Source organism: Spermophilus citellus, assembly GCF_964194105.1.
Source record: "Spermophilus citellus genome assembly, chromosome: 5".
NCBI classification, from domain to species: Eukaryota; Metazoa; Chordata; class Mammalia; order Rodentia; family Sciuridae; genus Spermophilus; species Spermophilus citellus.
Window position 1 is genome coordinate 76,473,518 of NC_138186.1, and position 26,845 is coordinate 76,500,362.

Here is a 26,845-nt window from a genome sequence, read left to right on the forward strand (position 1 = left end):
CCCCATCCACACTGAAAGGAAAATATCTACTCTCTATACCCCGACTCTCTTTTTTTTCCATATGTGTATATGTGCATGTGTGCATACATAAAACACTAATTATAATTTTTCACTAGCCTTGGCATTCATTCATATCCAGCCATGTGTTTGTTTTTCTCTAGCATCAATTATAATTTTTAATCCTTGCCTCCAATTTTCAACTTAATGAATTAAAAAAAGTTTGCTCAAATTTTCCTCCATCAAGCCCCTAGTAATATAAACTAAGCTTCTTTTTTACTTCCCAAAGAATTTTACATATAACACTCTCCCCATATTGACCTCAGCTATCTTTTCCTCAGCTATACTGTTTTTCCATAGCTCTTGTCTCTTTATCCTAGAAAGACAGATGTGGACACTAATCTCCAAATGTCCTTCAAAGGCTATCTGGATTATATGACATAGGTAAATAAATAGGTCAGGAAATATGTAAGATAGATGATAGTTTACTTTGCAGCTGGTGGGGCAGAAAATGTGTCTAATAATTATTTTTTCTTGGCTTCTCTTAAGTATTCAATATTTGTAAAATGAATGAAGAAAATTATAATTAGAGTATAATAAATGTAATTGAGGAAAAAGTGACAAATTTAAGAAACTTCATTGCACTATGATAAGTAATACAGATGGTACATGTTTGTAGTGAGACAAAAAAGTAAAGAAACAGGATAATCCCCAAACTGTCCCAAATGTAGAGATTTATAGCAGGAAATATGAGTCACCCTGAATCAAAAGAGAAACAACAAGCCCTTTGATAAATGTTGTTGGGAAAATTGATTATGCCTTTAGGGGAAAAAAACCACAAAACTTTAAATTATATAATTAGGTCTCTATATTTTATCAATCATAACAAAATATTTATACATGCTAAGGCACTAAAACTATTGTTAATCCTAAAATTTAGTAGATGAAAATATAAGAAACTATCTTAACTATTGCTACACGAGAAGATGAGATGCAAAACCCAGTCATAAAATAAACGTAAATACAATTATGGACATTTCACAATTTACAAGTTGTAAAAAGCAATAATTTCTAAATTCTAAAAAATATTTGTAATTTTTCAGAACCTAGTGGACACTAGCCATAATTTAAAATAATACATACAAACCAAAAAGAAAAGGGTAAACAAGCCAAAAAATGCAAATACTGCCAGCCAACAATTATAAGTAGATAAAACACAAATAAATATAAATGGTAAATAATCACATGGAAGGATGATTAATATTGGTAGCTACCTAGGAGAATGTAAATTAAAATAATGACATGCTATGTTTTCTTCTTCAAATTAGGCAACACTTTTTTAAAAAAAAATGACTTCATTTAGTAGGACCTTGGGAAGCTGCATGCTCAAATTCTCATTAAACAATGTGGTTGTTTAACATTTATTTAGAATACTCTTTAGCTATTGAAAAGAATGAGTAAAGGCCCTGTGCATTTTAATGGAATGGTTCTTAAGATATAACAAGTTACTGAGCAATGAAGATAATGAATATAGTTTTACATTAAAATAAAATATAAGGAAAAAGCATCTAGATGCACATAGTAAGAATATGAACAATTGTCCTCAAAAATTTGAATGTGTATTTATGTACAAATTTTTGTAGACATTACTATATCAAAGAAAATACTTATTAAATGATATTTTTAATTCACAAAGAAGAATGGGGTACTTATATTCCCAAGAAATATGGATTTTGAGTAAGAAAGCAATATTTGCAGTAAGGCAAAGAAGATGTATGGGGAATTTATTAATTACATTTCCTTTTCCACATCAGGAGCATCTTTCACTGTCTAGAACCAAGTAATAAAATATCAATAGATAATTAAGCCTTTTAAAATCAATGCATCTCCAAAAATGTATTCACTTGCATTATCTTATTTAATCCTCCTGAGAATAAAAAAAAAAACAACAACTAGTTACTGTTATTACCCTCACTGAATAACTAAAATATGATTTCAGAACATAACTAATTTGTCTAACAAGAAAACACAGCAGGTAACTAGGTATATAGAGATTCAGTTCCAATTCTCGCTGAATACCTCTAATCACCCCATCACTCCCTGAGAAAGGGCCATTTTCTAAGTATCTCCTATCTCTAATGTGCACCTTCCCACAATGACCCTTTCATGCAGGAATCATTATAGCTATGTTTTACTAATGAGAGGAGAGACACAAATGACTTAAAGAAAATACCCATTGTTGCATAAACCATAAAGCTCTGGTTTGTCTATACTTGCTTCCTTTGCCATGTCACTGTCAGACAAGGCAGCTTTGGAAGCCCTGCCCATTATTCCAGGAAGCCTCACATGATTGCCATCTGCCAAGATCAGATGGTTATAATTTCATGCAACATAAAATACTATGTATCAATAATATCACCTGACTCCTGAAATTTGGAAGACCAATTCTGATTCTGAGATTATTGCAGGTGTTACCCACCTCTTGGCTCAGTTTTATTTCCTTCTTGTGGTGTCTGGATGAACTTGGCCCTGCCTCATCTTATAGATCCATAGAGAGCTCTGTGTCCTAAGATAAAGGAGGAGGTGGCAGATAGAAAATATAAGCCATCTGAGATCCTGAAGATAATGGCCACTTCCAGGATTTAGTTTAAGGAGGGCTCCAGATTGCAAAATTTTATGATAATATGATGTGAAGATGAAAAACATTAAAAGAATCTATTATTTATAGTTTTTTTTAAGGAAACTGAGGAATTCCATAGAGGAAGGGGGAGAGAGTAGTTAAATACTCAGTAATTGTGGACGAAATGTTCAATTAGTAGTTTTATTTTTATGTTTTACCATTTAAATTTAATAAAACTATAAACTTACATTAATCTTGACCTCACATCTTGTGCCAGTCCACTCAGCATCACATGAACATTGATATTTATTAAGGAGATCTATGCACCTGGAACACAGAATTAAAATTAAATTTTTAAATAAGTAAACATTGAAAAGCATAGTTTGAGAAAGCTTCACCATTTTCATTTTTTTCATTTCTAGTTTAAGTGGAAAAAAATAAACACACTGCATTTCTATCTATTCCATGTGGAGTAGAAAGCAGAGTCTATTCCTGATTTTTTATCCTTGAAGGTGACTGAACTGAAGGAACTGATCAATTTTCATTTTTGCCATCTTCCCCACAGCAATGGAAAGAAGGAACAGTTCTGAAAGATATAAAGTGTGTCTGGGGCTTATGTAGGAAACTCAAGTCAGCTATGGCCAAACTACACTGCAATAAGCTACTCACCTTAATCCTCCCTTTTCTGCTTACAAAATCAGTGGCAGGACTAGAAAAACAAAATAATGCTGCAGCTGACAGCATGGTGCCTCTGAGATAGTCTTCTTTTGCCACCTGCTTTTCCTACAAATATCCCTGTTCTCGATTTTTATATGCTAATATTCTTTCTATGGACAGGTGAGTTGTCACACAGTTCCATAGAGTCACAAAATACCTTTCATGCACATAGGGATAAAAGAACCAGTCTACTTAGGAACATTTTAAACACTACGTATGCCGTATTATCTTTCCACAGAGCAAATAATAGAATGTCACATCATCCTACCTGCTATTTCTATTACTGTGAGCAGTTACCTTTAAGCATATTAAAGTCTAATTAATCCACATTTATTGAAAATTACTTTATGCTAATGAACAGAAATAAAAGAAGGGCAGAGATAATGTATCAGTACATTGCATTAGCTAAAACAGGCAGCATCTGTCATCTTAACTGTACTAAGCTCTTGTTTTATGAAAGAGCATAATTAAAATTCTCTTTATCAACTTTCCCTTGACAGTCAGTCTTAAATATTATGGGTTAAATATACTTTCATACAGTTAATAATAGAAAAAAAAATAAATATAGCTACCTTCCATGTAGACAAGGATTTGAGAGGCAATCATTTGCATTTCTTTCACAGTGCATTCCAAAAAACCCACTCTTGCAGGCACAGATATAATGATTGATGCCATCAATACAAGCTCCTTCATGGAGACAGGGCTCTGATTGGCATTCATCTATATTTACTTCACAATCAATGCCTACATTAGAACAGACAAGACAAAGATGAAACCACTTAAATGCAAAACTCCAAAGTTTGTTTACTGTGGTAAATATCAACCCCAAATCAAAACCCTTTCTCTATAGGGACAATTTGACATCCTATGGCAAAGGAAAACATTTTTCAAGGTTAAGCATGTTTGAATTTATGAAATTTCAGACTACTAATTTAATATGAATGAGAAAAAATAAAAAACAAGCTTAATCTGCTTTAGGATGTTTGTTTTTACTGTAAGAAGTTATTTGTTGATACTATTAGTGAACTAATGAATTATATCCAACTGTCACTGTGAATACTAATTTATATGATGTTTTGAAATAGCCCTTGATAGCCAAACATTTCTTTCCCACAGGGATTAGGAAAGAGTTTGAAGTGTTGTAAATTTTGTCTTGGTAAGTTTATTAGTGGGTTTTCTGAGATTTCTAAATAAAACCTGGATTTGGCTGAACACCTGTGGTTTTCAAAGACCAAGTTGTGAATATTTATTAATTAATGACACGTGCCACCCTCTGTGCGTGCTCACACACACACACACACACACACACACACACACACACACATATACACACCCTGTTATCCCAGATGTGCTCTTAGAGAGAAAATATTAATGTATAGGAAACATCTACAGGACAAAACAAGCAACCTAAATGGAAAACAAGATTGTGTTTATTAGAAAAAGTGGAAAATCATTGTAATATGGTAAAAATAATCCCTTTGCCCATTGTTTTCATTTGTACTGAGCATCTACTAATAAACATTGTCATTGATTGATGTACTAGGCTTTGTGCTAAAGGCATATTATCTTAAAGCTCATGAATCCTGAAGTCGGATCTCATTAACCTCTAACTTATTGGTGAGTAAATAAGGGTTTAGAGAGTTTAAATAAAGCTTTCAGATCACTTTATGGAAAGATCAGATTTCAAATCATGTTTTTTTTTTCTGACCTGGGCTTCAAATTAGTATTTTGAATTACCTACCCTGACACTATGGTGATATGTGCACACATGGGTGTTCTGAGTAATACAGTAGATACTAACCAAAGGCCATGGCACCTGAGTTGGACTGTAGCTCCATGGTAGAGTACTACCCTAGAATGCCCCAGGTCCAGGGTTTAATCCCCACCAGGACCCCAAAATGAAACAAAACAAAATAAGCAAATGAAAGAAACATGGTTCTTGCAGCCAAGAATATAAATCTAGTTGGGAATAAAGAAGAGCTTATTAAGATGAAGAATATGATAATAACTGACACATAGGCCATTTGCTATCCATCAGGTACACAAATTTCATATTTATGACTCACAGATTTATATTCCACTAGCCTGTATGACTATGGTAAGCTACAGATGATACTTCCTAGTGTCTTCACTCTGGGCCAAGGTTAATGGGGTATACTCTATCTGGAATATTGGCATAATTGTTCAAGAAGTAAAAGGGCATTTCCTATCACATTTATGTTGGGCTTAGTCATGTGACTTGGTTTAGTCAATGCAACATGGATGGTTTTTAAATCTCCTACCTACATTCCAGTGACCCAACAAAATCATATGACTAAGTCAACCTAAAAGGGATGAAAATAAATGAATTTTCCTTCACAGGAGCATATATTTGTGAAAATAATAATTAGTACAGGCACACTAATCAATCAAACTTCTATATATAAATGAAAATTATTTATTAGTGCATCATGAGTTCTTTGAGACAATATAGTAAAAATGTATTGAAACCTACTCTCCTCATGTCTGGGATATATTTAACATTCAACTGCACTCATTCTCCTGGTAAAAAACTCCTCACTTAAATTATGTTTAATTTCATTTAGGTGTTTCCAAAAGCATTCTTCTTCCAGTTAAAAAGCTGAGTGAAATGTCTGTATAACCATGTGCAATGCTGATAAGTCAGTGTTAAAACTTTTAGTGACAAAAAAAAAATGATCAATTTATGAAAAAAAAAGCACAGGTTGGAGGCCACATGTTAAAAGGGAATGGGAAAGGAGGAATCCATTGTTTGGAGACAAGGAGACTTGACAAAAAGATACTGCTCTCTCTTGTTCAAATGTCCTCCCCTCAGAAGGCAGAGTCTCAATTTAACAACAGAAAATATCTTCAAGATTACATTAAAGCTTTTTTTCTTCCTAAACCTGTATTAAGTAAAATTGTGATTATAATTTGACATCCTAAGTGGACTCCAGAGAGCATAAAAATGTAAAAATTCACTGACCGAAACATTATATTCCCTGTAAACCATTATTTAGTGATCTTTAACATCATAGTCCTTCAGCAAGATGAATGGCAGCTTCCCTTTTACCTGTTTAACTTCATCTTCTCACTGTTGATAACTCTCCTGTTGCAGTTTCATTGACCTCCTTAATGCTCCTTCAAAAGCTTTATGTGTATTCTTCACACAGATTCTCAGTACTTTTGTTCCCCTACCAACACTGCTCCCTTCCCACATGACACAAGACCTTGTTTATTCAACCACACTGTTTAAGATTGCATCTCCTTACTCACATACAATCTCCAGTGTTCTGTTCTATTTTTTTTTCTTAGTGATCAACTTATAGCATTGTATAAAATATGCTTATTGTAAAAAAAATTTGTATCTTTCTCCATTACATGCATAGTTCTAAGATGCCGTGTATTTGGCTTGACTATTCAATAATGCATCCACTCAAATGTTTGTTAAAAAACAAATCACTGCTGAATGTGTTGTGTGTGTTTATATTTTGTTTTACATGTCACTTTTGTATTTGTTTTTCTTTAGAAGGCCTGACTCTTCCCAAGTGAGAATAAAGCAGTCCTTGAGAGTGGGGAGAAACTGCTATTCTTTGCAACTGTGAGAACTGGAATCTGAAAAGAGGGATGGCACCTTCAGTAAAGCTCAAGCATACCTAAAAGCATACCTTGTGTGGCCAAGGGAAGTATTCAATGGTATTTCTACTAATTCTCCCTGGCAAACAAAGAGACTTCAATGATGCATGGAAAAGAAAGAAGTTGTGGAGGGTATTGAACTTGGTTCCAAAGTATTTCCCATACATAAGAACCAGCCTATCCAAGATTTAAGTTTCTCATTTGTAAACTATTTATTTAACAAAATGCTTTTAAATTCCATAAATTTCCTGCAAATGACATAATTTCATTCTTATTTATGACTGAGTAAAACTCTATTGTGTATATATACCATATTTTGTTTAGCCATTCCTTGATGGAAATCTAGACTACTTTCATAATTTGGCTATTGTTAATTATACTGCTACAAACACGAGTATCCCTGTGTTGCTAATATTATGCTGACTTTAATTCTGTATACTTTAATTCTGGTATATCTGGGACATATGATGATTCCATTTCTACTCTTTTGAGAAAACTCCATACTAATTTTAATAGTGTTGCACTAATTTAAAATTCCATCAAGAGTATAAAAATGTTCTTTTTTGTCCCCACATCCTCACCAGTATTTATTACTTCTTGTATTCTTGATTCCTCTCATCCTAACTGAAATGAGATAAAAATCCTACTGCAGTTTTTATTTGCAATTCTTTGATTCTTTGATTGCTAAAGATGTTGAACATATTTTCATATATTTGTTGGCCATTTATATTTCTTCTTTTTGGAAGTGTCTGTTTACTTTATTTACCCATTTATTAACTGGGTTCTTTCTTTCTTTCTTTTTCTTTTTCTAATTGTCAGAAAAGTAGAGAGCAAAAATGTCTTACCTGTTCTGTAGGTTATTTCTTCACATTCTTAATTGTTTCCTTTGTTGATCAGGAGCTTTTTAATTTGATTTTATCTCATCTATTAATTATTGGTATTATTTCTAAGCTTTAGGAGTCCTATTGAATCAATGCCTCTGCCTATATTTTGAGAATGTTGACCCTATGGTTTTTCTAGGAGTCACAAAGTTTCTGGTCTAATTCCTACCTCATTGATTCATTTTGAGTTGAAGTTTGTGCAGGGAGAGAGATTTAAAAAACTAGTCTCATTCTTTTGCATATGGATAACCAGTTTTCCCAGCACTACTTGTAAAAAGAAAAAAAAAAGCTGTTTTTTTGAAATGTATGTTTTTGATGACTATTTTGAGGATCAAATTGTTGTATCTGTGTTTGACCGAGTTTTCTATTTTATTTTATTGGTCTGTGTCTGTGTCTATGCCAGTATCATTTTATCATGTTATTTAAATTTTTATTTATTTCTTATTTTTTTATTTTTTTTTACTATAACTCTGTAGTATTATTAAAAATCTGGTATTGTGATGCCTTCAGCAGTGTTCTAGCCTTAGAATTGTTTAGGCTATTCTGAGTCATTTGTTCTTCCAAATTCATTTTAGGACTGTATTTTCTAATTCTGTGAAGAATGTCATTGGTATTTTGTTGGGGATTGTATTGAAGCTGGATAGAACCTATTGCTTTTAAAGTAGATTTTATAGTCATCCAATGGACTTTGGGGCCTTTCCATGTCCCTAATTATGCCAAAACCCTCTTTACTTGTTTTCCTCAATATTTGCTTATATATATATATATATTTGTTCCTCTCTCTCTCTCTCTCTTTCTCTCTCTTTCCTTCTTTTCTTTCCTTATTTCTTTTTTTTTACATTGGAAGTAAAAGAATCCATTTTAAGAACAAGCTATTAGAGGCTGGGGATGTAGCTCAGTGGTAGAGTGCTTGCCTAACAAATGCAAAATCCTGGGTTTAATCCCCAGCACTTTGAAAACCAAGAACAAAACAACAACAAAAACCTAAGCCATTGAAGTTCATAAACTAAGAGGTATAATCAGTAAAAGAATTACATTCATAAGCAATATTTTAATAGGACAATATATGTTTATAAATATATGTATACCCATATTTCCACCTATTTCTCTATTATCTATCTTATACACAGATTTTCTTCTCCTTTTTTTTTTTTGTAGTACCTAATAGGAATTGAACACAGGGTCACTCAACTACTCAACCAGTGAGCCACATACCCAGCCCTATTTTGTATTTTATTTATTTAAAGACAGGGTCTTACTGAATTGCTTAGCACCTTCCTTTTGCTGAGGCTGATTTTGAACTTGCTACCCTCTTGCCTCAGTCTCCAGAGCCACTGGGATTACAGGTGTGTGACAATGTTCCTGGCCTTTTTTATAAAAAACTTTCTTTCCAAATTTTCTTCACCCAAATTTTCCTACAGATTAGCCTTACATATTAGACAAATTTTTCAGAGCCATTATCCTAATTCATAATATTTTTTCATTTTACATGTGATATCCTAACAAAATACATTATAATATATTCTCTGGGTTTATTCATGTTATTACAGGTAATAGGATTTCATTTTTTTAATGGCTGAATGATATGCAACAATATTATGTATCAATAAAAACATTTAAATATTATGAACTCTCCTTACTATAGCTTGAGTTAAATGTAGTTTCCATAGGCTAACGCCAAATCTTCTATGTCATTCATGTCTTCCTTTCTGCTGTTTTATTATTAGTTAGTACTGTAATCCCTTGGTTATATATACCTTGTTGGATAATAGGATTACTGTGGAGACTTTTGTTGTTCTTTCTACCTGTAGAGATTTTAAAAATATAGAATCCCAAATCTGATTCTACGTGGAAAAGGCCTGGTAAGCTATTCAAAAGAAAAATAACAAGGAAAACCGAGATAGATAATTCTAAATATAGTAGGTATGGGACCACTTATATCCTTGAACTAGATTAGAATTAAACATTTACTTTTTTTTTAATCTTTGTTTGTTCCTGATTACTCAGTATGAATGTAATCTTTGCATCTCTATTTTTATTTAAGATTTTACTAAAATTGTAACTCATTTTTAAAATGCCCTTTGATATTGCCTAATAAAAATTAACTTGTAACAATTATTGGATGTTCCTTAGAGTATATTGTTTTTGAATTCTGGTCTTGTCTTTCATTCTCAATTACTATTTGAACACAGAGATCATACCTATTATTTTTAACTCAATTGTCAAATAAAAAACTTTTAATGTAGTCCATGATTAAAACAGTCTGTTTATCTACTTTTTATTATACACAAATTATAGCAATATTTTAAAAAACTATTACAATTTACACAGTAGGGTGATCCTTATGAATGATCTAATCAAATTAATATAGGCATACAATAATCACATAGTTCAGAATCAATGACTTTGAAAATTAAAAGTTATGTCTGACCATTTTGAATTATAAAATATAGCTAAATAATAACAGCTTCATTAAACCATAATGAGAATTTTTAACAAGATATTTTATTAATGCAATAATTCATTAAAATATTTCAATAATTATGTAAAATATTTTCAGTTAGGCAATACAGCTAAAGTTATTTTTTAAGGAATATTCTAGGAATACATGCAATCTTATTGTTTAAATAGGTCAGCCAAAAATTATAAGATATAAATGAACAGAGAAAAAGTAAACAAAACCAAAAGAAGAAATTGATAGAATAAAAACTAAAAAGAAAATTGCAGTTAAAATTTTCAGAGATCAAATATAAAATAGCATTATTTAAAATCTGAACAAAATGTAAAAAGTGCATTAGAGAATGTAGACAAATGAATGAACCAATGAGGAATTCAAAAGAGAGAGATAAACTATAAAAATCCAAGTAGAAATGCAAGAAAGGTAATACTTATAGATGAAGAATTGATATAATAAGATTATCAGAGGATTGAGCATATTAAGAACCAGTGAACTTGAAAACCTCATCATGAACTATTGATAATGAAACCCCCAAATGAAAAAAAAAGAATAAGAAAACAAAATAGAGCATCTAAGGGATGTGAAAACTTCTAATTTCCTTGCACTTGGAATCCCTACAGTAAAACGGAAAGACAACATGGCAGAAGATACATTTAAAGAGATAATGGATGAGAATTTTACTAAATTAACAGAATTCTGTAGCAGTTCCAGGCAGCTGTGAAAGCTGTTTTGTCATTTAGGCAATATATCTCAAAAGCCTCAATGGCATTGTAAGTATCAGCAGTGGATAAAAATGTTGTGTGGTGTTTATAGTAAGTGCCAGAAATTGAATCAGAGACCCTAGGGCTCTGGACCAAGGCCAAGCCATATGTAGTTGAGATATTATCTGAAACTGAAAAAAAGATTTCTGACATAATTCTGGGTCCTTGAAAAGAAGAAACACTTAACAATAGATTGTTAATTATCAATATGGACAAAATTTTCAGTACATCGGTCAGAACCAGCAGCAATCTATTATCAATAGTCCATCAGGTGTCAGATGTGATTAGCTTAAAGATCACAAGTAGATCCCCTATCCAGTGTTATTCATTTCTTATAGCTCTACTATGGCTATAAAGGGCCTTTCGTATAACCATATGAAGAAGAAAGAAAAAGCTTGAGTGTGGGTCATGAGTGGGTTGACTTGCTACATGAGCACGAAAAGAAAATGGACTACTGATTTCCTAGACTCTCATTCAGAGATTGTCCAGGAAAGAAAAATGTAAAGGAAACCCTTCCAGTAGGCAGATTTTAGAGGATTTGGTATTTCTCTACTGGGAGAAATAGACGTCAAGATAAGAATATGCATGGGGTTATAGGTACTGGCAAATGATCTGACTGGCCTGAAGGAATGAGATAATATGGATCAGGGAAATACAGGAAAGGAGATGTGAACTAATGGGGGTGAGATTTAAAATTGAAGGCTTTTGTAATACATGGTAATATATATATTTGCCTGAGCAGAGATATTTAGTAATCACAGAGACAAAGCTAAGCCAGTTAACATAATCTATAGTCTGTTGCCATGGTAGGATAATAAATATGAAAAGAAGGGCAGATGTAAAGATTATTCATGGGCCCAGCATATGTATTCCTGTGTTACAACACTAATATAGGAACTGTTTCTACCAACTTTTCTACCTTTTTAGAAATATTAACCAAAACTATCTGCTCTTGTTGGTCAGTGGATTACACTGAATTGGAGAAACAGTGGCTCATTTTAACTAGAATTGACCTACACATCAGGTACAGTATGTCTTTTTTTATCTTTCCTGACAACAGGGTTTTGATCAGCATCATTACCCAAGGGCCAATATAGTCTTGATTCACCAAGTTTCTCATAATATGTCATTCAACCAAGGAGCTTACTTTATATAGTAATGATAAGATATTCATGGTATCTACTGTTTTTATAATATTTCAAACTATGCAAAAATTGGTAGGTGCAACTGAAGTGCCAGTTTGGATAAGAGACATTGTAAGGAAAGGATACCACATTGGAAGACCCAGTATATACTCTAAATCAACAGTTATTAAATGATGACCAGTCATCAAAAGGTTCAACGAATGGAGTAGTGACCCAAGGGGTAAATGTATAAGTGAGCCCATGTGCCATCATTCTTTGCATACAATTGGGGAATTTGTGCTTTGCTTTCCTGAAAATATAGGCTCCATATACTAGACTCCCTGATTACCAGAGGAGGGATTCTTGCTTCAAGGGAAACCATACGACTTCTTTTTTAAATGTATGGCTTCTCTGTACTCTGCATGCCAAGAAATAATCAGGTGAAGACAAAGGTTCCTTACAGGTTGTATTAACTGGAATTTTGTGTTCTTCTTCCAAATTACATGTTGAAATCCTAACCCTTAAGGTGACGACATTAGGAAAAAGAGCCTTTTGGAAAATAATTAGGTCATGAAGCCTCTTCCTTGTGGAATTTATACCCTTATAAAATAAGTCTTTCCAGTCTGCAAGGACATAGCTAGAAGGTGTCATTTGTGAATCAGAAAGTGGTCCTGAAGAGACACTGAATCTATTGCCAACTTTATCTTGGACTTTTCAGTGTTTTAAACCATAAGAAATAAATTTCTATTATGTATAAGCTACCCAGTATATGACATTTGGTTATAACAGTGCTAGCTGATTATGATATCAAAGTAACTGATGCTGATGATTAGTAGGAAGTATAGTGCTGTTAAAAATAAGGGCAGGGATGAGAACCTCGGCATTAATGAGTTCTACTGGAATATGTGTTGGCAGTCCTTTGCTCAACATCACCGGAAATGGACAAACAGGAAAACCATGGCCTTACTAAGAGATCAGAACTTTTAGGCAAAAGGGTCTAGGTTACCTAATTAGGTAACCCTCTTGATAAGCATATTTGCTAGCTGAGAATGAGATTATATGAATTGCAGAGAAAAAAAAGAAAATGATTATCTGCTGAAGACCAGTTTTGTGATAGAAATTGTAGTTTTTTCCAGTAATTTTCCTCTTGTACATTTACCCAGGAAGTTACAACTCAGAATTTTGGAGAATAGTTTCCTGATAAGGTATATTTACTTTAGGAAACAAGTAGATTTGAGCAGCACATGGGGTTGCTGAGCAGTAGGTAAAGTTATCATTGCAGTTTCCCATTTAGAGAAGAAGTATTAATTTCCCCCAAATGTCAGAGTAGTTGCCTACCAAGGGTTCAGTGCTGAATTTTTCCCCATAAATTGAATTGCTGCTCTTGGCTAACGTCAAATGTTTGTCCAAGCGTAGGTCTTTCTTCACTGATTTCTGTGGGATATTTGGAGGTGGCTCAATCTGGATCACTCTGAAGGGCTCCCACCCACTTCAGAGTCCCCTGAGAGATCAAGTGTGGATTCATTTATAGCTACATTTTAGCTCAACACCTTTCTTTTTCAGCTCACAGCCTTTTCTCCTTCACAGGCATTATTGTTGAGAACTTTCTCCAATAAATTGCCTGTATGTAAATATCAGAGTCTTCTGAGAAGTCTGTTATGGGCCAGGCTATATGGGCAATGACCAGAGTCCCTTTTGCCCTGAGACTCCATATCATGTAAGAAATTTTTTTCCTATGGGAAAGAGCTACCTCTGTACCCATTAATAGTTATCTAGCATAACATACTTGGCAACACAAAATATCAATTCTTATACAATGTAAAATTGTTCTAATCAGTTTCCATTTTTCTTGGACAATGCACCTTATCAGATATTGATTATCTAGGTGTTAGTAACCATTCTCTAACTTGTACTGAGCTAGGGTCATTTTGACCCACTTCCCTTCTGCTTGCTTGATACTATGCCAACCTGGAAAGTCTCGTGGGAAATACCAATGTACCCATTGCATTGTCTCATTAACTGCCCAATACAGCTTCTGTACCTGGGTGGGGTCTCTCTTGTCCAGCGAGGAGCTCCATGGAATAGGGTACAGGAGAGTGTGGCTGTGGAGTCTCTATAATCAAGACCTCTGGAGACCAAGCAGGAAGCAGGTCTGGTTTTATTGTGCAGTTACCATGTATACATACTCAAGCAGTAGCTAAGCAAATTACAGGCAGCCACCAGTGCAATTTCTGCTAACTGTCCTTGCAGCAAACAGTCAATGATGGGGCCATGGAGCAAGCACAGGGACTGCAATACCTGGCCTCATGCCCTGGGCTGTGCCTACAAGGTAAGCAGCCTGCCGCTCACATGCTTAGCATGAGAGGAGTGGCAGGCCACTCAGATGCCCTTAATGTATGTCATGTATGCAGTACTCCATGCACTTATCTCCACATGTACCTGCTTGCTTGCAGCTTATCATCCCAGATGTGTTTTTTTTTTTTTTTTTTTTTTTTTGCTTTTAAATATCCAAAAATGCTCAGGCTTGGGGCTGTTCCTTGCAGAGACACTTATGGGTCCTGCAGGGAGCTGTCGCTGGCTGGCCAGCTAGATAAAGACTCTTCAATTTGGACAAAACTGGGACTTGGTATGTTTTCTGAGTGACCTGCCCCACAACAAGCCTGACCTATGAAAAAATTTCCAGGAAACAAATATACTTTTAGGATCACTTTTTAACTTTTGATCAAAAACAATAATAATGAGTTGAAAGAAAATTATAATTCTCAGCAAAATATTATTAACAAAAAGATTGGCAGTATCTAAGTACTAGATATTGTAAATACCAGATTGAGCAAGCATGGGTTAACCATTTAATTAACAATCATTTTACCATTATCATAATTGTTTGGAAAGAGTTCATATGCATATTATGTAACCTATATTTTTTTTTCTGAAATTTCTTCAGAGAACTTGTACTGATGGTTTAGTTTTTTTCTGTCTCAGAAATTGGACACCTCAGTATTGGACAGAGGTTTTTAAAATTCATTACAGTAATCCTATAGCTTTGGGCCAAGGACAAGTATCAATAAATATTTGATGATAAAATGATGATGATGATAATGATGTTCATTTAAATCTTGTCTCTCCTCCTTTTTCTCATACCTCTTTTATGAAAAGTATGGGGGCAACTCCTCAATATCAGGCCACATTTAAATGAGGGCTTCTCTCTCTCAGACTTCATTATCACAGGGATGTAGGTTGACATTAGAGGACTTTGTAGTTCATTGGAAAAGTCATAAAAACAATTACTATGTCATTAGAAGAATCTTTTGAGGAAGATATTAAAAATGCCTTTCACAAAATTGCTAACACATACAGAAACAATATTCTGAGCCATATATATTGCTTATTGTTTTTAGATCATGGTAAATGAAGGAGTCATGAAAGCCATGTGAAATGAGGCATGTGTTTAATTAGGCAACTATGTGCAGAGCTTTGGAAAGTGAGAAATTACTTAATGTAAAGATACACAGTATATGTGTTAAGTACAAATAGGCAAATGAGGGCCGGTTAGAAATGAAAGATCAGAAAATAGAAAGTCTTAATTTTTATAACAATGCTTATATTTGACTTAGATTCCCTTTCTAATAAATAGATGGTAACTTATTATCTTAGCATCCTATGTTTTGACTATAATTAATATGTTAATTAATATTGTCAGAACTTATGAACTTTACACATACAGGCACATGCATGTATCTTATAATTTCCTGAGTCACATTAACACTAACCAAATCAGAGGTTTTATTTCAGACAAATTACTTGATCTGTGGCTAATATAGTGCAGAAAATAACTCATTATTTAAAGTACTGCTTGGTTAATAGGTTCTTCTACAGTCAAAACAAATACTGCATGATTTGACTTTTGTGAGATATCTAAATGAAGATATAGAAATTAAGAATAGAATAGTAGCTATCAGCTTGGGGGAGAGGGGAATGGGTGTTTGCTGCCCAATGAGAATAAAATTTTATACACACAAAAACCTCAGGTGATGTATAGTTTATTACATTGACTGTAGAGATAGTATTATTGGAAATCATATTCCAAAACTCATCAAGTATTATATATTAAATTGGTATGATTTTTATATCAGATACATCTCATAAAACTAAAATCAAACCTATATTAGCCAATATAAACTAAAATTTTCTATCTTATAAGATTATTATGAGGGTTAAAAATACCACTATTCATTTACTGAATTCTAATTTGCATAAAGGATATACTTTAGAAATAATTGTTCTAAACTAGTCTGAATGATAGTCTAGAATATTCTTATGTGCAGTTAGAGTGTTCATTTTAGTATTTCAACAATCTAAAGCCACCACACTCCACCTTCAAACATGTCAGTATGAGAATTGAGATAATTAAGATTATTTTTGTGGTTTATTATATATAAAGACAAATTCAGACTTTTTTCTAATTATGCATAGCTTATTCAATTTAATTGAACATTACAATCATGTTTCACAAATCAGATAGAATAGACAATATACACAAGAGAAAAAGGAAACTATAGGTCACTATCTCTCATGAACAGAGACGCAAAAATCCTCTGCAAAATACTAACAAAACGAATCTAACAGTACAATTGAAAACATTACTATCTATGATTAAGGGGTATATACCATGATGCAAACATGATTCAACATAGGCAAAATTAATGTCTGATACAATATATAAAAAGAATAAAGGACAAACCAGATGATAATCTCAATAGATGCAGAAGAAATTAGATAGGATTTCCTATTCCTTTAAAATAAATTAGGTATAAAGAAATGTACCATGATATTTTGTATGATGAACCCACAACTAACATTATATGAAATGGGGAAAAGTTGAAAATTTTTTCTCTAAAATCTGGAATTAGATAAGGATGCCCACTCACATCAATTTTGTTCCACAAAGTAGTGGAAATTCTAGGCAAGGGGGAAAAATAAAGAGTACCTAAATTGGAAGAGCAGAAGCTGCCCTTGTTAGCAGACATAATACAGAAAACTAGAGAATCCACCAAAAAACATAGAACTAATGAATTAATTCAATGAAATTTCAAATACAAATTCAATGTACAAAGGTGAGTGGCATTTTTTTATGTCAATAGTCTATTACCTGAAACAGAAATCAAGAAAATCATATTGTTATGGTTTGGATTTGGAGTATTCTCTGAAAAGCTTATATGTTGAAAATGGATCCCCAATACAGCAAGGTTTAGAGGTGGGGCTTTTCAGAAATGATTATGGCTCTGACTTTATCAGTGGAATAATCCACTGACAGATGAGTGGACTTTTGATTGGTAACTATAGGCAGGTGGGACACAACTGGAAAAGATAGGTCACTGAAGTATGGTCTGAAAATACATCTAACCATGGTCTCCATCCTTCTCTCTGCTTTCTGGCTTTCATGAGCTGAGCATGAGTCCTTTGCTATGCCCTTCTGCCATAATGTTCTGTCTCACCTCAGATCCAGAGCAATGGAGTTGGCCAAGCATCAACTGAGATGTCTAAAACTATAAAACGAAATAAACTTTTCCTCCTCCAAGGTATTCTTCTCATATATTTTGGTCATAGCAAATAAAAGTGGACTAAGATATGTTCTATTTACAATAGCTACAAATAAAATTATAACTAGGAATAAATCTGACCAAGGAGGTGAAAGATCTCTACAGTGAAAACTGTAAAACACTGATTAAAAAAGCTGAGTACACAAATAAATTGAAAAATATGCTGTGTCAATGGACTGGAAGAATTAGTATTGTTAAAATAATCATACTACCCAACCCAAAGTAATCTAGAGAGTCAATGTAATCCCCATCAAAATATCAATATTCTTCACAGAAATAGAAAAAAAAGCCTAAAATTCATGTGAAACTACAAAAGATGTTTAATATGCTAATGTTTAATAGTGAAAGTAAAGTAAGCTCTAAGAATAAAATGGGAAGCATCAGATTACCTCACTTCAAAATATAATACAAAATAGTAGTAACCAAAATTTCATAATATACTCAGAAAAACACATATGTAAATCAATAAAACAAAATAGAATCTCAGAAATAAATGCACACATTCATAACTAATTTTTGTCTTTTGTGTTGTTTTATTTGGTGATATTTGGGGTGCATGTTTCTCTTCTTTGGCAATTATACCAAGAAATTTGAGATCAATGAAAAGTTTAAAGTAAGTATTTTTCATTTGAATAGGCCCCCAAACAGGGTGCTGATGGAAATTAAAATATTCTTTACTCTTATTCCTTAGTTTATATGCAGACACTGACATAGGACTGATTTAGTTTCTGTGAGTCAATTGAACACATCAGAGAAACCATTTGGGAAAAAAGGCAGACCTGCAGATCATTCAGCCCACCCTGCCAACCAACACACAGAGTGGAAAATAAATGTACTTTTTCAGAAAAAATAAAAAGGATCTGAAAGTTATATGATTGTGGAGACCTTCTTAAATTAAAAACACCCACAGAATTACAATTTAAAAATTAGGAAAAAGACATTAGAAGAACTCTTATCAAGTGATGGGACTTGTTTTAGTCAGTGTTTTCACTGCTCTAATTGACTTGACCAGAACAATTAAAGGGAAGAGTACATTTGAAGGCTTACAGTTTCAGAAGTCTCAGTTTCAACTCCATTCATTAGGGCTTGAGGCAAGGCAGAACCTCAAGGCAGAAAAGTGTGGCAGAGGGAAGAAGCTCACGTGATGAACAGAAAGTAGGAAAGAGAAACTTCACCTGCCAGATACAAAATATATACCCTAAAGGCATTCCTACAATGACCCACTTCCTCCAGCCACATCCTACCCACCTTCAGTTACCACTCAGCTAATCCCAATCAGGGAATTGATCACTGATGAGTTAAGGATCTCACAGTCCAATCATTTCTCCTGGAAACCTTCTAGCGTTTTCTCACACATGAGATTTTTGGGAATACCTCACATCCAAACCATAATGGACCTAAAGCTTAAACTCATTAAATTTATACTAAACTCACCTCTGGCTACTATCATTCCTAATTCAGGACAAAATGGAAAAATTGAGAACTTTTTTAAATTAATAAATTTCCATTGCTTTCCATGTGCCTAATTTTGCAATTATGTCAAACAAGAAATACACTTTAAACAATCAGTTTTGTCATAGAATTTAAAAAACCATGATTAAAAGTACCCAATGACCTCAGTAAATTCTGACTTAATATTCTAACATCAAGAAAACATCTTAATTGAAGTGCATGTTTTAATCCTTGAATCAATAGCATACGTTTTATTTATGCAAAAGATAGACAATGACTTATGAGCTGCACATTTTTCATTGCTTGGTAAGGTATAATATTGTTCAATAGTGGCATTTTAAGAATATATCTATCATTTTTAATTTTAAAACCAGTTAAGAGACAGGAAGATGGCAGAAGTGAGCTAGGCAGTGAGGATCATCTCCTCACAACACTGAAAGGAGGCAGTGAAGGAAAGCAGAATCCGAGAAGTGGGTGACAAAATAAATGCTCTAAGACTCAATATTATTAATTCTGATACCTGAAGAGACTGAAAGATAGATTACCAGAGTAGAAAACATACTCTTAGTCCCCAAACCTCAAACCCAAACCTGGGGATGAGAAGGGGGTAGGGGCAACAGAGAGAAAGGTCAGGGGAGTTGAAAGAGTGGAAAATGTCTTAGGTTTACCCACTTAAAAACATTTGGAAAGACAAACAAACCTTAAGACAGAACAAACAGCTTAAAACTAAATCATAAAAAGAAACCAGAGAAAGGGGTTCTTAGCCATTTTGAGGAGCTCAGTCACCCCCTAGTCACTCCCTTATGTCAACACAGTTTCTTCACATGCCCAGACAGCTGCAAATTAAAACAGAGGGAACTCACCTGCAGCAGGAGTTCTTAAGAATTTTCCAGAAAGAACTTCTAGAGGGATGCTACTAGGGGAATATTGCTGAAGCCTCTTCTCCCTCCCCCTCACCATAAATATGGGAAACAGAATAGGCTGGTGGAAAATTGTTAGGAATTGTACCTAATGCTTCTCAGCCTCTGCAACACAGGCAGTGGTGAAAGCTCTGTACAGTGTCTGTTTACTTAACTCAGAGTAACTCACCAACAACAAAGCTTTGGCCCTGACAGAGAAAAGTGGATTCATCAAGCTCCTACCACTAACTTTGGAGAAAGGTATCACAGGAAGCATTGTGGAAAGCCTAGGGAAGGTTCCCAGTATCTTGAGTACCTAAGGGAAGCTGCCTGAATATCCAATGACATAGAGCCATGGAGGAACATTACCAGAGTCTATTCAGCAGGAAGGGGCTGATACCAGTCTTAACTGGTACATGCCTGACCCATGATCATAATAGACAAGTGACTAGGCATTGTTTGGATACTTATAGGACCTTGCATTAGACTTAGTAAACAGAGAAAATCAATACCTGCCATTCACAACATGGAATAGTGGGAACTAGAGTCCAGGTGAATCACCTGAGACCCATCAATACAGAGTGCCTCAGAGAGTAGTGTCAGTCAGGGAAATATTTCTGTACCACAGAATACCTGGCAACTCACAACCAGAGTTTTTGGGCTCACTGACAGCCACCAGGATATTCATTACTGTGAAAAGAATCCCATAGAGAGAGGCAGATATACAGGGACACTCCAGAGCCTGCATCCTGAACTACTTCACACAATAAAAATAGCCAACTCACAACACTGCACCCTCTGAGTAGTCAGCTGGAGACTGCTCAGCTGACACACGAAAAGCTGGTGGTGGAAGTTTCATAGCCACAAAGGAATTGGCTCCTGTGCCACTGCAACTAAGGGAGAGGCCCACAGCCAAAGACCAATGGATATCCACTAAATATCCAAACCCCAATGAAATTCAAACCAGGATTCAACAATATATTTCTTCAACTAGACATGGTTTACTATAAATAACCCTGACATCAACTTTATCTATATAAATAACTTTTTAATTTGAATAATAATTGTTACCCCAATAGCCAACATGGTACCTTCAACCCATTTGAAACTATTTTATCTAGTGGTTTGAAACATTAACTGCAAACAATCTTCCTTTCTTTGTTTTTCTAGCTATAGTTTGTATCTGCTTCTCTTACCCCCTACTCATCTTATTGCATTATCTGCTACCACCTCAAATACAAATTATTCATCTATTTCTCCTTTCTACCTTGATGTAAATTATTCTTTTATAACTTTTCTCTTTCTCTCTTACTATCTCTCTTTTTTTCTCTCCTTTTTGCTCCATATTTCTTTCTCCCCCATTTAGCTTTCATTTCAGGCTGTATTAAGTTTACCAAACTTAAGGATTAATTTTAACCTATTCCAGAATTTTAGTACAGTTTTATACCTGAATTTAAGAAATGATAGAGAACAATTGCAACAAGATTTTGTTTTTTTAATAAGGTTGAATAGAATGAGGCTTTGCTATGAAGCAAATAAGGCTAACTATCATCTCTTTAAATAATGCTGATATTCACATTGACAGAGGTAACCCATTTACTTAAGATGTCATTGTCTGGATATTCATTCAACCCAGAATTTGTAAGAGAAAGAAGGTCACAATATAGTCCTTTGCTTTAAAGAAGTCAGAATTGGGTCTGGGGATGTGGCTCAAGCGGTAACACACTCGCTTGGCATGCACAGGGCACTGGGTTCCATCCTCGGCACCACATAAAAAAAAAATAAAGATGTTGTGTCCACCGAAAACTTATATATATATGTTTATATACACACACACACACACACACACACACACACGTCAGAATTACATTATTAGATAAATAGATAAGTAGATATATAAACAATATAAAAAATCAAGGGTACAAACCATTCCAAACAATCTAAAATGCATCAAAAATATATTTGAATGACACCACAGTTAAGGAAAGTCAGAGAAGAAATTTAGAAAATTTATAGTTGTTATGGTTTGAGATGTCCCCAAAAGCTCACAGATGAGACAATAAAAGAAGGTTCAAGGAGAAATTATTGGGTTATAAGAGTCTTAAACCAATTAGTGATTTAATCCCTTGAGAAGGATTAACTGATTGGTAACCTAAAATTGTAGGGTGTGGCTGGAGGAAGTGGGAATTAGGACATGATTTTGGTGTAAATATTTGTATCTGGCAAGTGGAGTCTCTCTGTTTCTTAATCACCATGATATGACCTGCTTTCCTCTGCCACATACTGTGCCATGGTGTTGATTCAGCCTCATGTCCAGCCCTGAGAAATGGAACCACACTTCTATAGACTAAGACCTCTGTAAACCATGAACCCTCAAGCAAACTTTTCTTCCTCTATAGTTGTTCTGGTCAGATCCTTTAGTAAAAGCAGAAAAAAAGCTAAAATAATAGTTAAACTGTTCTATGAGCTAAGATTTAAGAAATCATATCAGAGAGAAAATACAGGATGTAAAAGACCACTTCAATAAAAAAGATAGAGATTCTAAAAAAGAGCCAAATGGAAATCTTCAAAATGAAAAAAATCAATAAACCAAGTTAAAAATTGAATAGAAATTATCATTGATAGATTATACCACTTAGAAGACAGATTTTTAGACCTCAAAGAAAAAAGTATATAATCTTGACAAAAAAGCTGACCATAAAGAAAAAAACATTAAGAGACCATAAACAGAATATTCAAGAAATGTGGGATAACATTAAAAGGCCAAATTTAAGGTTTATTGTGAGAGAAGTCTCTGAAATACAAACAAAAGAAATGCATAATCTTTTAAATAAAATATTGTCAGATAATTTCCCAAACATTAGCAATGAGATGGAAATTAATATATTAGGAACATAGGACTACAAATATAAAAAATCACAATAGATCTACTCCAAGACACTTTATTATGGAAATTCCTAGCATACAGATTAAAAAAGAATTTGAAAAGCTGCAAGAGAAAATTGACCAGTTACATTTAGAGAAAAACAAATCTGGATTAAAACTGACTTCTCAAGCCAGACCCTAAAATCCAGGAAGGTTTGGAATAATATATACCAATTTTTGAAAGAAAATAGATGCCAACCAATAATACTACACCAAGCAAACTTTATCTTTGGAATTGAATATAAAATAAAAACATTCCATGATAAAAAAAGCTAAAAGAATTCATGATTAGAAAATCTGCATTACAAAACAAACTCAATAAAAAGTTTCATGCAGAAGAAGTGAAAAATAAAAAAATGAAAACTAGCAGAGAGATGAATTACACTAGAAGAATAGCCAATTAAATGAGAATCAAGTTCAATTTAAACATTAAAAATAATTCAAATTGGAAGGAAATAAAATCACCTATAAATAATAATACCATTGAATGTAAATGTTCTAAACTTTTCAATCAAAAGATATAGGTTGATAGGTTTATATATATATATATATATATATATATATTTATTTATTTATTTATGTGGTGCTGAGGATCAAACTCAGGGCCTTGCACATGCTAGGCAAACGCTCAACTGCTGAGCTACAACCCCAGTTCAAGATTCAGTTTTAAAAATGATCCAACAATCTGCTGTCTGCAAGAGAATCACCTCACAGGCAAAAATATTCAGACTGAAGGTGAAAGAATGGGAAAAAATATAACATTCACATGAGAACTATAAACAAGTAGGGGTTGCTTTTCACATATCAGATAAGGTGAAATTCAAGCCAAGATTAATCAGAAGAGACAAAGAAGGTCGGGTCATATTGCTTAATGAAATCATATGAATAAGATATAATGATTATAAATATATATGCCCCTATCAGTGGAGCATCTATGAATATAAAATAAAGCTTTCTCAATATTAGGAAGAAAATAAATCACAATAAAATAATACTGGGCAAATTTAGCATGCCTCTTTTACCACTAGATAGACCATCCAAACAAAAATTAAGTAAAGGATTTATAGAACTAAAAAAATACAATTGATAATTTGAACCTAACAGATATCTATAGAATATTATGTCCATCAATGGCAGAATTCACTTTCTTCTTAGCAACATATGGAACATTTTCTAAAACAAAACAAATCTTAGCAAATACATAAAATAGATATAATATCTTGCATCCTATTAAGTAATAATGGAATAAAATTTGTAATGAAAATAGTATTAAAAAGAAGTCACTTTAACACTGTAGATTAAATAATACACTTTTGAATCATGAATAAGGGAAGAAATAAAAAAAAATTCTTAGAAGTAAATGAGAAGAATGATACAACCTACAAAATCTCTGGAACAATATGAAGGCAGTTCTAAAAGGAAAATTCATAAGATTGAGCTCATACATTAAAGGATAAATAGATACCAAATAAATAATCTAACATTATATCACAAGGCCCTAGAAAAAGAAGAACAAACCAATATCAAAATTAGTGGAAGACTGGAAATAATTAAAACCAGAGATGAAATAAATGATACTGAGATTAAAAAAAATGCAAAGGATCAAACCACATACAAAAACTCTTTAGTTGGTTTTCTAAGAGGATAAACAAAATTGATAAACCCTCAAACAAACTAATGAAAATAAACAGGTAAATAAATTATCTAAATCTAAGTTGAAAAAAGTAAATATCACTCCATATACTACTGAAATTCAGAGATTTATTAAAAACTACCTTGAAAATTTATATTCCAATAAGCTAGAAAATTGTGAAGATATGAACAAATTCCTAGAGAAATATGACATATCCAAATTGAACCAGAAGGATATAGAGAATCTAAACAGATCAATTTCAAGGAATGAAATTGAAGCAGCTGTCACAAGTCTTTTAAGAAAGAAAAGCCCAAGAGCTCAGATAGATTCTCACTTGAGTTTTACCAGAACTTTAAAACTAATAGCAATCATTTTCAAATTATTTCATAAAATAGAAAAGGCAGAAACACTGTCAAACTCATTCTACAAAGCAAGTATCACCCTGATACCCAGACCAGACAAAGATACATCAAGGAAAGAAAATTTCAGACCAATATCCTTGATGAACATAAGTGCAAAAATTCTTAATAAAATATGGGCAAACCACATACAAAAACATATTTAAAAGATAGGACACCATAATCAAGTGAGTTTCACCCCACAATGAAGGTTTTTTTCAACATACAGAAATCAATAAATATAATTCACTGCATAAATAGTCTTAAGTACAAGAATCACATGATTATCTCAACACATGCAGAAAAAGCATTTGAAAAAGTACAGCACTCATTCATGATTGAAATACTAAAAAAGCTAGGGATAAAGAAAATAACCTCAACTTTGTAAAGGCTGCATATGATAAACCCAAGGTCAACATTTTTCTTAATGGAGAAAAACTGAAAGAATTTTCTCTAAAAACAGAAGCATTAAACAGAGACATGAGATGGGAGGGAAAGGGAGAGAAAAGGGAAATTGCATGGAAATGAAGGAAGACCCTCATTGCTATATAAAATTACATATAAGAGGTTGTGAGGGGAATGGGAAAATAAACAAGGAGAGAAATGAATTACAGTAGATGGGGTAGAGAGAGAAGATGGGAGGGGAGGGGGGATAGTAGGGGATAGGAAAGGTAGCAGAATACAACAATTACTAATAGGGCATTATGTAAAACTGTGGATGTGTAACCAACGTGATTCTGTAATCTGCATTTGGGGTAAAATTGGGGGTTCATAACCCACTTCAATCTAATGTATGAAATATGATATGTCAAGAGCTTTGTAATGTTGTGAACAACCAATAAAAAAAAATTAAAAAAAAACCAGCATGATATTTTCACCAAAACAGACATGAAGACCAATGGTACAGAATAGAAGACACAGAAATAAACCCACAGAAATACAGTTATCTCATACTAGACAAAGGTATCAAAAACATACATTGGAGAAGATAACCTCTTCAACAAATGATGCTGGGAGAACTGGAAATCCATATGCAGCGAAATGAAACTAAAACCCCTCTCTCTCACCCTGCACAAAACTCAACTCAAAGTGCGTCAAGGACTTAGGCATTAGACCAGAGACCCTGTGTCTACTAGAAGAAAATTTAGGCCAAACTCTCTATCATGTGTGCTTAGAAGCCAACTTCCTCAACAAGACTCCTAAATGCAAGAAGTAAAATCAAGAATCAATAAATGGGATGGTATCAAACTAAAAAAGTCTCTTCATAGCAAAGGAATCAATCAAGAATGTGAAGAGAGGGGCTGGGGTTGGGGTTCAGTGGCAGAATGCTCGCCTTGTACATGTGAGGCACTAGATTTGATCCTCTGCACCACATAAAAATAAATAAACAAACAAACAAAAAAACAGAAGCAAGACAAGTATGCCCATTTTTTTGTTGATCGTATCCAACATAGACTTTGAAACTTAAGCCAGAGCTATCAGTCAAGAGAGGAAATTAAATGGATGCAAACAGGAAAAGAACTTATATTATCTGTTTGCTGGTGACATAATCCTGTATTTAGAAGACAAAAAAACTATATCAGAATATTTCTAGAGATCACAAATGAATTCAGCAAAGTAGAAGCATGCAAAATTAAGACCTATAAATCAGTCGTGTTCCTATACTCCATTAATTTGAGTCTCTGGAAAAAGAAATAAGGAAAATTATTTCATTCACAATAGTTTCAAAAAAATAAAATAATTATGA

The 26,845-nt window shown here is 33.4% G+C and overlaps 1 protein-coding gene across 1 annotated transcript in view; it reads right to left on the reverse strand.

Annotated features, from left to right (window-relative positions):
- Window positions 1-26,845, reverse strand: part of EYS (eyes shut homolog) — a gene marked incomplete at its 5' end in the record, with an annotated part of 1,607,607 nt that overhangs the window by 981,707 nt on the left and 599,055 nt on the right. The window contains 2 exon segments of the mRNA XM_081294994.1: window positions 2,866-2,944; window positions 3,907-4,078. Of these exon segments, the coding sequence (XP_081151120.1) occupies window positions 2,866-2,944; window positions 3,907-4,078 (251 nt within the window).